Source organism: Bidens hawaiensis, unplaced genomic scaffold (genome assembly GCF_021521415.1).
Source record: "Bidens hawaiensis isolate Kalapana, Puna unplaced genomic scaffold, B.hawaiensis_p1.1 tig00002123_1, whole genome shotgun sequence".
NCBI classification, from domain to species: domain Eukaryota; kingdom Viridiplantae; phylum Streptophyta; class Magnoliopsida; order Asterales; family Asteraceae; genus Bidens; species Bidens hawaiensis.
In genome coordinates this window covers 3,044,797-3,057,083 of record NW_027491112.1, presented here as the reverse complement: position 1 = coordinate 3,057,083, position 12,287 = coordinate 3,044,797, and the positions used below count along the sequence as shown (strand labels likewise).

The 12,287-nt window shown below is 37.1% G+C and overlaps 2 protein-coding genes across 2 annotated transcripts; both read left to right on the top strand.

Annotated features, from left to right (window-relative positions):
• The first annotated feature begins 545 nt into the window (after positions 1–545).
• LOC143605820 (uncharacterized) lies at positions 546–2,695 on the top strand. The gene is made up of 3 exons (XM_077081798.1): positions 546–705; positions 2,254–2,332; positions 2,411–2,695. The coding sequence occupies exons 1-3, from the start codon at positions 554–556 to the stop codon at positions 2,477–2,479; spliced, it is 300 nt and encodes a 99-aa protein (XP_076937913.1). The 5' UTR covers positions 546–553; the 3' UTR covers positions 2,480–2,695.
• Positions 2,696–4,413: 1,718 nt separating this feature from the next.
• Positions 4,414–7,207, top strand: LOC143605809 (thylakoid lumenal 15.0 kDa protein 2, chloroplastic-like). The gene is made up of 6 exons (XM_077081790.1): positions 4,414–4,615; positions 6,246–6,349; positions 6,514–6,604; positions 6,710–6,778; positions 6,850–6,959; positions 7,042–7,207. The coding sequence occupies exons 1-6, from the start codon at positions 4,414–4,416 to the stop codon at positions 7,132–7,134; spliced, it is 669 nt and encodes a 222-aa protein (XP_076937905.1). The 3' UTR covers positions 7,135–7,207.
• Positions 7,208–12,287: the final 5,080 nt, after the last annotated feature.

Sequence of the window (12,287 nt, the reverse complement as noted above, 5' to 3'; positions counted from 1 at the left end):
GGTGGCAGTCATGTGACATGGGTGGTGGTTGCGGCGGCGATTGTGGTCAAATGGTGGTGGCGGCGACGGTAGCATTGGCAGTCAGGTGGTGATGGTGATGGTAGGGTGACAACGATGATGATGGTGGTGGTTGTTGTAGGTGGTGGTGTTGATAAAGTATGGTGAAAGAAGAATGAAATAAAAAAAATAGTAGAAATGAATGGTTAAAATGGAATGAGATTTCATGTAGCCGTTGATTTCATTCTATTAAGCAATCAAAAAATATTTTTTTCATTTCTTCACAATAAGTTATTTCATTACTACTGTCATTCCTTCGTGGCTTCCTGCATACCAAACTATCCTAACTTATAACATTAACGGAAGGATAACGAGAGTTGAGCAAAATAAAAGCTATAAATTCATGAGGGTAAAAACGAAAATGACAAAAAACATAAGGGATGAGACTGCAATTCAGAAGAGATAAGAGAAGCTAGCGGATAACTCGAGATAAAACCAAACCAAAACCCTAGTAGCAGAGTATCATCATCATCATCATCATCATCAGAAGTTAGAAATGGAGAAATATTTCGGGAACGCATACAGAGGTGACCCGGGGGTTCCACATTCCGGTCCAGACAAATTCTTCAGCATTTGGATCGGTTCTATCGCCTTCTCTGCTTGGACTTGGTCTCATCCTTACATTTGGCAAACCACCAATAGATACAAGTATATATATACATATATCTATACACATCAATCAATTGCTTCTTGTTATTTATTTAATTTATGTTTAATATTTGTATTAGTTTTGGTTAATTTGATTTGATTAGGTGTTATAAGTTTGTTAAGTTTGTAGGTCTAGGTTATTACATTATGTTGATCGAATACGATGCTGTTGCTTCATGCTTAATGAACATCATGCCAAGCTTTAGTTTTAAAAACTTGTGTAAATTATGTGGAATAGGGCTCTAAAGCTAAGCAGTTAATACGGAAAAATATCGGATATCGGTCAACAACCGATATCTGAGATATCGGTTATCGCAGTGAGATATCGGTTATTTTTAATGTCAAGTAAAATTCATATATATATAACGATTTAACACTAATAATTCAGTATAGTCTCCTACCATTAACAAATTAATCTTTTACAAATTGCAAAACACTAACAATCGTAGCAAGTAAGAATTGATTAAGGCTTGAAACACTAACATTGAACACTAAAAGTTGATAATCAAGACTTAAAACACTGATATCAAGAATATCTGTGATATATCGGTCAAATATTAGTCCAATATCGGTACCAATATTCTGAACCGATATATCGATTTATATATCGCCAAGGGACCGATAACCGATATATCAGTGATATATCGGCGATATCGATAGCATAGCTCTAAAGGAATTCAGTTTGACAAACTGTTCGGCGGGAAATTTGTTTATGTTTGTTAGTTTAATAGATGAATGATCATGAACAAGGAATTTCGTTTAATTAACTAAATGAACCAACAACAACAGAAGCCGAGTTCGTTCAATTGTGTTTTTGAACGCTATATAATGTGTTCGTTTCCGTTTGTGTATATCTGTTTATGTTTGTTTGTTTACGTTTGTTCATTAAAGGTTTTTAGCACTTTTCATGACTGTTCTAATCTTATCATGTAGATTTAAGCTAAATTAGTTACTATGAATTTAAAATATGTGTTTTATGTGATTAATTTATATGTAAAATTAACATATGAAAATGAATGTTAAAACAAACACCAAGTCAAACTTGGAAGACGGTTCGAACCGTTGACACCGACCATTCTCGGTTAGCCAAATCAAATTGAACATTGTTTCCGTTTATTGTGTTCGTTCGTTTGTGTTTGTGATTCGTTCACAAACAATGTTCTTAATGAACAAACACAAACAAACATTTTATTTGTTTTGCGTTTCGTGAATCGTTCCCTTGTCTGATGAAAGCTAAACTGACCAACATGAAGAAGGCCTTGTTCGGTTTGGTTTGTTTACAGCCTAATGCGAAATATTCGTACAAGTTATTTTACCTTATTTACATGAAACAGAGTTAAAGCAATATATGTTGTTTTTAGTCATTAAGCTGAGCATTTGAGCATAAAGATTGTGGGCGAATAAGCATCTTGTTTGAACAAAAGGTGCCATAAAAATGTATCTAAATATTAGCGTTGAATGAAATTCTTTTTGCACACATTGAATGTTAACAAGTTAGTTAAGCTCTGCCAATATTGTTTTAACATAGTTTACGCTTTAATGTTTTAGTTGGCATGATCACGCGATGCTATTTGAGCAATACCATTGGAAGAAGGCGCTGCAAAAGAGAGAGAATTATAAGTTCTCGGTATGTATATGGATGAACAATGAAATATAAACCTACTGTTAAATTAAGATTAATTTGATTATGTTTGCTTGGTTGCAGTGGAATGAGAACTGGAGCAGAGCGGCTCGTGATTCTTACTACTTCAACTGGCCAGTTTACTTCCCGTAAGGTTTTCACCATTTGTGGCAAAAGTTGTAAGGATTTGGTAATATGATGTGGTTTCTGTTAAAAGTTGTAAGCCATGTGAGACTGCTCTGGCCATAATTTACTTCTGAATTAATATTTCTGTTTCTGATTGCAAGCAGTACTTACAATTATCTTGTTTCGAATTTGTTCTTCTTTTAGCATATCATTAGTATGGTTGTATATGGTCTTGGTGCTACAAGTGGCCTAACATACTTGACCAGAAATGTTAGTAACTGAGTTATTAAACAAATCGAGTTCAAGTTGAGTTGGTTAACCTGTTTAATAAAATGGTCGATTGTCAACCAGTTAAATATTGGAATGAAAAAAAAACATATTTGATAGCATCTACTAGGGGTGAGCAGAAAACCGAAAATACCGAACCGAAACCGAACTAACCGAAAAAACAGAACTGAAGCATTAACCGACGGTTTTTTTTTTGTTTTTTTGGAAAACCGGAATTTCGGTTCGGTTACCCATTTCAAAAATACCAAAAAAAAAACGAACCGAACCGATTAACTTGGTATATTAAAATAATTAATTTAAATGATTGTTAAATATATTTATACTAAGCCATATGCGACAACAACCGAAACAAATTAGGAGTTTGTCGGTTCAATAGATTTGTAAGAGAAATTAGAGTTTGTGAAAGAAATAGTAAATGTTAATATTTATTTTTGTACATAGAAACTAGTTGCATAAAACAATTAATAGAATAAAAAAACAAAACATGAAAAAATAAAAAAAAAACGAATATAACCGAACCGAAAACCGAAAAAACCGAAACCGATCGGTTTTTATATATGAAAAAACCGAATTTTCGGTTTCGGTTTCGATTTTACCCTAAAAACCGGACTGAACCGAACCGTACTCAGCCCTAGCATCTACCAGTCAGCTGCACACGACCTGTTTAATTTATTTATTACAATTTATGAACCCGTTAATGATAAATTTTTAACATGTTTACACTTGATGACTCGTTTCCAGGCTGCCATTTATTTGACTCATTTAGATAAATGTATAAAAGGAGTTTTGTTTGCCATGCAATTTTAAGTGTGCTTGGATTAGAGTTTAAGTTATTTGATATAATAAACAGGGTTGTATTGAAGTAATCTATTCAATCCGTTAACTTGCCATACAAAAGTTTTTGCTACTTTTGCCTCGACTGTTAGCAATTATCTCGCCATGGGTCAAAAATTGTTCGAAACATATAGAGAATTAATCTGTTGAAGTCGATTGTTGTAATCTGCAATACCAAAAGTTATTTAAACCTTGACAAATTGACCAGTTAAACTTAAAAATCATACATTCTTAACATAATACTCAATAGTTATAATTACATCAGAGTCATACTTCGGTCCTGTTCTTCCTTACCCAAGGTTTTGATTAGTATGCTATGTGACTATCGATTCAATACGGATCTCTCACATCATAAAACCAACCCCAAGTAAAGGTCTAAAAGAACAACCGGTACTATTGGCCTATTGGGTATGGTTGATAATGCCAAATATTTAGACGTTTAAGTAGGCATTCACATGAAAAACAAAAAAATATTAATATCTGTGAGAACCGCATAATACACTTGTATCTTTTGCTTTAAGTGTTATGCAAAAGATGGTTACATAGCCGCGTACATGTTATCTCACTAAACATAAGTATTTTATGCGATTCTAGCAGCTATCAACATTTTTTTCAGTTCGTGCTCAAAATGTAACTTGGTACAATTTAATGACGAAAAATGAGAAAGCTAAACTTAAAAGGGTTATTGCTGCGTTTTAAATTATTGCATGATTCCAGAGATGTCCACGGTGATGATTCTATCCATAAACATAATAATATAAACTTTAAGCATACAATTTCCAGCATAAGCTTTATTATTATTATTATTATTATTATTATTATTATTATTATTATTAACAATGGCGGTTCTTCAACTTCACTCTTTACGATTTCGTAACCATTTTACTAATGCAGTTGCTACCGGAGCATCATCTTCATCTTCACATCAATCTGTTTCAACGCCTAAATCAAACGAATTTGATCGATTAATTTCTATATTTAAATCCAATTCACTGAGTTTTGCACTCTCCGGAACCCTAGCTCTCGCTGTAACTCTTTCAGGTACGTATACAGTAACAAAATTGAAATTATCTTCTGGTAATTGAGGTAAATTTTACTCATATTACTTAGATTAATTGAATTTGTAGATTCATATTAATAGTATTAAGTCACTTGGAAATTCAGCTAGATTTTCAGTTCATTTGCCTTTTAGTTCAGAGCAGTAATCGAACCGAACTGTTCGGCGGGAAGTTCGTTTATGTTTGTTCGTTTAACAAATGAACAGATGCCATGCTCGTTTGGTTGTGTTTGTGAACTTTCGATAATGTGTTCATGAACGCTTGTTTACGTCTGTATATGTTTGTTGCTTGTGTTTGTGAACTTTCGATAATGTGTTCATGAATGCTTGTTTACATCCGTATATGTTCATTAATGTTTGTTGCTTGTGTCTGTGAACTTTCGATAATGTGTTCATGAACGCTTGTTTACGTCCGTATATGTTCATTAATGTTTGTTGCTTGTGTTTGTGAACTTTCGATAATGTGTTCATGAACGCTTGTTTACGTCCGTTTGTGTTCATTAATGTTTGTTGCTTGTGTTTGTGAACTTTTGATAATGTGTTCATGAACGCTTGTTTACGTCCGTATATGTTTGTTGCTTGTGTTTGTGAACTTTCGATAATGTGTTCATGAACGCTTGTTTACGTCCGTATATGTTCATTAATGTTTGTTGCTTGTGTTTGTGAACTTTCGATTATGTGTTCATGAACGCTTGTTTACGTCCGTTTGTGTTCATTAATGTTTGTTGCTTGTGTTTGTGAACTTTCGATAAGGTGTTCATGAACGCTTGTTTACGTCCGTATATGTTTGTTGCTTGTGTTTGTGAACTTTCGATAATGTGTTCATGAATGCTTGTTTACGTCCGCATATGTTCATTAATGTTTGTTGCTTGTGTTTGTGAACTTTCGATAATGTGTTCATGAACGCTTGTTTACGTCCGTTTGTGTTCATTAATGTTTGTTGCTTGTGTTTGTGAACTTTCGATAATGTGTTCATGAACGCTTGTTTACGTACGTTTGTGTTCATTAATGTTTGTCTGTTCATTATGCAATTTTGTAGATTCATATTAATAGTATTGATTCACTTGAAAATCCTGCTAGATCTACGATTCATTTGCCTAGAGGTGTATAACTGTATATGAGCCAAGCCGAGCCTGAGATCAACTAGGCTCGAGCTTGGCTTGCGAGTCATTTTTTCAAGCTCGAGTTGGGATCAGCTTGTTTATTATTTACGAATTAATTTATATGTTTTATTAATTATTTTATACATATGATAAAAACCTTGACGACACTAAGCTCGGCCCGAGCTCGTGTGCGGTATCTTAAACGAGCCAAGGCTTGCTCGACTTCGAGCTCGATTGTGCACTGTGAAATTAATACACAGAAGTCCAAAAGAGTTAAAACTTATTAATACAGGAGGCTCGATAAGGGAGCTTCCCATACAAGGCTCAAGCTCAGGCTCCATAACTAAACAAGCTTTATCTGAGGCTCGTTTCGAGCTTTTTATCAATCCGATCTCAACCAGCTCAGCTCGCTTGCATACATTGGCCTTTTAGTAATATGAACTTGTTAGGAGTTGCTTTTGTTTTCTGTTTTCTGAATCAGTGTGCAGAGCATAAGTCCTAAACTATGTAGGAGTTGGATTTGCTGAGGCAAAAGTTGGAGTTAACAAGCCAGAATTACTTCCGAAACAATTCACCACGGTTATTGATGTTGCAGGATTCCTCTCAGACGGTCAGGTACCGTTCGCTCTTCTTTAACCGAGTTAGCACTGCATATTCAGAAAACAACACATATACCACCAATTTGGCATCAAACGTATCCAAACTCGTAAAATTAGAACTTGGTTGTTTGATGTAAAGAGTTTTAATTTTTATTAATATCTTTTGTGACATAACTTTAGGAGAAAAGACTTGCAAAGGAGATTGATTCTATTGAAAAAGATACCGGATTCAAGCTCCGAGTTCTAGCTCAGAACTACCCTGATACACCTGGTATGCAGTTGCTAAGTATGAATATGTGACTTCGTGTATAAACTTTGTATCAAAATTATTTATGATCATGTTAACTTAATTCTGCAATTTGTTAAACATATACAGGGTTAGCTATTAAAGATTTCTGGCAAGTGGATGATAGAACCATTGTTTTTGTTGCTGATCCTACTTTTGGTAATTGTTTCATACACAACACTCGTTTATTATTTTGGACGAATAAGATATGTTATTTAAATCTCGAGCAGGTAATATTTTGAACTTTAATGTGGGAGAGACGGTGGATTTGGATATACCGCGTAGTTTTTGGAGTCGTTTGGCTGGGAAATACGGAAATATGTTTTACTGGAAAGAGAAGGTAAAACAGTTTTATGAAGTTTTTCGTTAATTGTTGAATTTCTTTTATAAATGGAGCAAATAAGTTTTAAAAAATGTAACAGGGAGAGGATGCATCTGTTGAAGCTGCAGTAATGGCAATATCTAATTGCTTAAGAGAACCTGTTGGAGCAAATAATTGTGCAGAGGTAAAATAAGTGGTTATGGGGGGTATAGAGAGATATTTGAATGTTGTGTAATTAAACAGTTAATACTTAATATACAGATATTGGATTTGTAACTTGATTATTGAACATAAAAGTCAAAATGCATGACTGGATTTAGAACTTGGATGGTACATTGGTACCAAGAATCCAGTTTTTGCCAAACCGGACCATGACCATACTAGTACCAGGTAGTCTTGACTCTTGATCGGTCTTTCTGAAGCATTATGTTAATGTTAGTTGTTGCTACAAGAGTTTCGGTCAAAAGACTAAAGAGTCCTGGAAGAATGCGAGATGGCGACTCACCCAATTCGTATTCGTCTTGTTGGTGATGCAATGACATTCCTCCTCCTCTCCAACTCGTGCTGCAAAACAATTTAGACCGAGTTTCTGTTTCGGGGTGTTTGGTTTTGAGGTTCAGTTTCACTGAACCTGCAGCCAACATTCTCGGACAAATCATGCTTATATAAGATGTTACATTCGTTTTGGTGCATAGATGGTTCGCAGACCGTAAATGCTCTTTGTCCCTATAGTTGAATTTACTCTGTGATGCCTCTGATATGTACTTACTGCCTAAGATGTAATGGTGCGGGTCTTTGGCTGTTACTAGTTTATCGGCATGCAATGTGACATTCGTCAATTTCGGGTCTTGTTTATATTCGTATATGCATTGTTTTATGTTGTAAACCGACCCGTTTTGTAAACCGAAACTCATGATATATAAAATATTGGATTTTTATGTTACCAAATTGTTCCCATTTGTATAATTTGAAACGAGGGGTGTAGGAAAGAGTAAAGATAGGGAGCGTATATTGCGTTTGGCTTCTTGGAATGTGGGAACATTAAATGGTAAGTTGCTAGAATTGGTAGATGTGCTTAAAAGACGTAGGGTTCAGATAGCATGCCTCCAGGAGACTAAGTGGAAAGGACATAGAGGGGCTGAGTGTAATGGGTATAAGTTGTGGTACTCGGGGTCTGATGGAGCTAGAAATGGAGTGGGGTTTCTAGTGGCTAAGGAAATACACACTAGTGTGGTGGAGGTGATAAGACATAATGACAGGATTATGGTGTTGAAATTAGTACTAGGAGAGGAAGTAGTGGCAGTAGTCTCCGCCTACGCGCCTCATGTAGGCCTAGGGGATCAGGAAAAGAGAGAATTTTGGGATTGCCTAGACGCAGTGGTAGGGGGCATACCTAGGGGGAGAGGATTTGCATAGGAGGTGATTTTAATGGACACATTGGTAAGGCTAACGATGGTTTTCAAGCCGTACATGGGGGTTTCGGTTTTGGTGATAGGAATGAGACCGGAACAGATCTTCTAGAGTTTGCGGTGGCACATGACCTAGGTATTATAAATTCTTATTTTAGGAAACAAGATTCTCATTTAATCACTTTTAGCAGTGGCGGACGCGACACGCAAATTGACTACCTTTTGATGAGGCAAGGAGACCGACGTTGGTGGAAGGACTGCAAAGTCATACCTGGGGAGGCAGTTGTGACTCAACATCGACTACTAGTGACAGATATAGCCTTCAGAAATAAGCTGACTGTTCGAGAGAAGAAAGGTACACCGAGAATTCGATGGGGAAATTTGAAGGACGAAAATCTCCTACTGTTTAAGGATAAACTCATACTGCATACGCGGGCTCGACTAAATGGGGACTCAACTCATATATGGGAAGCTATGAAGACAAAGATCATCCAAGTAGCAAAGGAGACTCTCGGGGTCACAACAGGAAAGACAAGTGGGCATAAGGAGTCTTGGTGGTGGAATGACGCAGTGCAAGACAAGATAAGGGACAAACAAGGATGTTTTAGGGAGCTAATGAGGTGCACGAATGAGGAGGAGCGAGTGGAATTGAGGGACAACTACAAAACGGCCAAGATAGAGGCGAAGAAGGCAATGGCGGAAGCAAAGAAGGAGGCCTTTAAACGGATGTATGAAAGTCTAGAAACAAAAGAGGGGGAACATGCTATGTTTAAGATTGCCAAAGCCAGGGACCGTAGAAGGCAAGATCTAGGACCGGTGAAGTTCATAAAAGATACAGATGGGCATGTACTGGTCAAGGAGCAGGACATCAAGCTAAGATGGCAAACCTACTTCCACAATCTTTTTAACAATGGGGGAGCTTACCAAGAAGAACATGACAACACAAACTTTCAACGACAACAATCGAATAACTGCTACTGCCGACGGATCACACGAGAAGAGGTGAAGGATGCACTTAGGAGGATGGGAAGGTCTAAGGCGGTTGGCCCAGACAACATACCCATCGAGGTGTGGAAGTGTCTGGGGGAGGAAGGAGTCATATGGTTAACTACTCTGTTCAATAGTATTCTCAAATCAGGTAAGATGCCAGACCAGTGGAGGAGCAGCGTTGTAGTTCCTATCTATAAGAACAAAGGAGACACCCAATGTTGTGATAACTACCGAGGAATCAAACTACTAAGTCATACTATGAAGCTATGGGAAAGAGTGATTGAGGTTAGACTTAGACGAGAAACTCAGGTTACGGTCAACCAATTTGGCTTCATGCCGGGGCGTTCCACCACAGAGGCAATACACCTTATAAGAAGATTAATGGAAAAGTATAGGGAGAAGAAGCGTGATCTACATATGGTGTTTATTGACCTAGAAAAGGCCTACGACAGTGTGCCACGACAGGTGCTCTGGGAGTGCTTGGACGGTAGAAGAGTGCCCAGGAAATACATAGAGATAATTATGGATATGTATACCAGGAGTGAAACAAGTGTCCGTGCGCCAGTGGGGGATACTGATTTCTTTCCTGTAGAGGTAGGTCTTCACCAGGGGTCAGCGTTGAGCCCGTTTCTTTTTGCGGTAGTCTTGGATGAGTTGTCAAAGTCGATTCAGGGGACTCCCGTGGTGCATGATGTTCGCAGACGATATTGTGTTACTTGCTGAGAAAAAACAAGATCTAAACATGAGGCTTGAGGAGTGGAGAACAACCTTAGAGACAAAAGGTTTAAAGATTAGCCGATCTAAGACGGAGTACCTCCACTGTGATTTTGGTGGGATAAACGACAATGAAGACGCACAGATCACAACTGAAGGGCAGGTGGTCCCACAGGTAACGAAGTTCAAGTATTTAGGATCATTTGTACAGAGCGATGGAGAATTAGACAGTGATGTGACCCACCGAGTTCAGGTAGGATGGTGTAGATGGAAAGCAGCCACAGGTATATTGTGCGACAAAAGTTTCCCGACTAAACTAAAGGGAAAATTCTATAGGGTGGCAGTTAGACCTGCAATGCTATATGGAACGGATTGTTGGGCCATCAAGAAGGCACAAGTGCGGAAGATGGAGGTAGCAGAAATGAGAATGCTATGTTGGATGTGTGGGCACACAAGGCTAGACCGAATAAGAAACGTTGTGTTTCGCGAGAGATTAGGGGTGGCGAACATAGCAGACAAGATAAGAGAGTGGAGATTGAGATGGTTTGGACATGTAAAGAGAAGACAGACGACGAATCCTGTTAGATCCGTTGAAAACATTACTATAGAGGGGAGGAGGAGTAGAGGACGACCGAAATTGACTTGGGATGAGAGGATTAGGCATGATTTGATAGAGCTAAACCTCTCCTAGGACATGGTTGAGGATAGGAATTCGTGGAGAAGTAGAATTAAAGTTAAGGATTTTTAGAGAGAATTGAATACCTTAGGGCTTCGACTTAACTTATTTAGGTCACATATCATAATGGTATTTCCCTTACATATATTATTATTATTATTATTATTAGCTTTTATATAGCTGTTAAACTGTGATCTTATTATTAATATTATTATAATTAGTAGTAGTTTTTATATAACTGTTAAACTTTGATTTCCTTTATTTTGCTTCATACACATGTACTTAGAGCCGAGGGTCTCTCTGGAAGCCACCTCTTTATTCCTTTGGATAGAGGTACGGTGTGCCTACATCCCACCCTCCCCAGACCCTACTTATAGCTTTGCTGTCGGTGGGATTTTACTGGGCATGATTGATTGATTGATTGATTGTATAATTTGAAAAACCTCTTTTACGGATTTGAAAACGGACTTAAAACGAGCAAATTACATCAAAAACGAACTTCCGGACGCACAAACGAACCACAAAAGATGAGCTGCCCCCCTGGCACGCCGTGCCGCGGGGCCAAGGGGAGGCCGCGCGGCGTCTAGGGCCACCTGCACACATTTTCGTTTTTGTTTGTTGTTTTGTGCTTTGCTTGTTTGTTTAACCAATCTATTTTCATGCAAAACATAAAAGAGAACCTTGTAAATAAGCTTTGACCCTTACCTTATATATACACACCCATCTCCTTCATTTTGACACTTGCTCTTACTCCAAATTCTCTTTCAAATCCTCCATAGATTTAAGGTTGTTTATTTATGTATTCTTGAAGGTTTGACTTCTCAAGTCAAACTAACTATAGTCTTTCATTCTAACTTGTTCATCTAACATTACTAACACTTGAATATGGTGGTACAACATATATATATAATAATACACACCCCTTGTTACCTTTGGTAGTTACTTCTCCGACTTCGGTTGGTTAAGTTTCGGACCTCGTAAGGCAAGGCTTCATGGAGGACTTCGTGTTCTTGATATATATACACTAACATAACTTGCTTGCACATATTATTTATGTTAAACTTCTGCTCATTTTAGTTGTTGGTCACATTTACAAGTCATGGGTATGTGGAATCCATCTATGAACTCATTGTGAGATGGAAACCGAACCAAACCGAACTTTTGTTAAAAAGACTTGTTGTTGACTTTTTTAGTTGTAGAAGTTAAATATTTTCATTTGTACATTATTATACAAGATCTGTGATATATGGGTATGTGGAATCCATCTATGAACTTGTTGTGAGATGGAAACCAAACCGATCCGATTTTTACTCGCTTAAGACACACAATTGTGTTTTTAGCTATCAAGACTTGTATATTTCTTTAAAAATAGTTTACAAACTGATTTTTATTATTTTCTTAAGTACTTGGAAATGTTGGATCCAACTTGATCTCATAACAAAGTTTGGACCGACAAAAGCGACACTCGCTTAACGTACGTTGTTAGTTCTAAAACAATAGATCTACATACTTGGTTAAGTCTTATAAAGTTTTTGTGAGTTATCTCATAACAATTAA

What these genes read in the sequence shown, in the direction of transcription:
- LOC143605820 (XM_077081798.1), top strand. Translation starts at nt 554, where the DNA reads ATGGAGAAATATTTCGGGAACGCATACAGAGGTGACCCGGGGGTTCCA. An exon ending in CAAACCACCAATAGATACAA is followed by an intron (nt 706 to 2,253) that starts GTATATATATAC and finishes TTAATGTTTTAG; the next exon opens with TTGGCATGATCACGCGATGC. An exon ending in GAGAGAATTATAAGTTCTCG is followed by an intron (nt 2,333 to 2,410) that starts GTATGTATATGG and finishes GCTTGGTTGCAG; the next exon opens with TGGAATGAGAACTGGAGCAG.
- LOC143605809 (XM_077081790.1), top strand. Translation starts at nt 4,414, where the DNA reads ATGGCGGTTCTTCAACTTCACTCTTTACGATTTCGTAACCATTTTACT. An exon ending in GATTCCTCTCAGACGGTCAG is followed by an intron (nt 6,350 to 6,513) that starts GTACCGTTCGCT and finishes ACATAACTTTAG; the next exon opens with GAGAAAAGACTTGCAAAGGA. An exon ending in TGTTTTACTGGAAAGAGAAG is followed by an intron (nt 6,960 to 7,041) that starts GTAAAACAGTTT and finishes AAAATGTAACAG; the next exon opens with GGAGAGGATGCATCTGTTGA.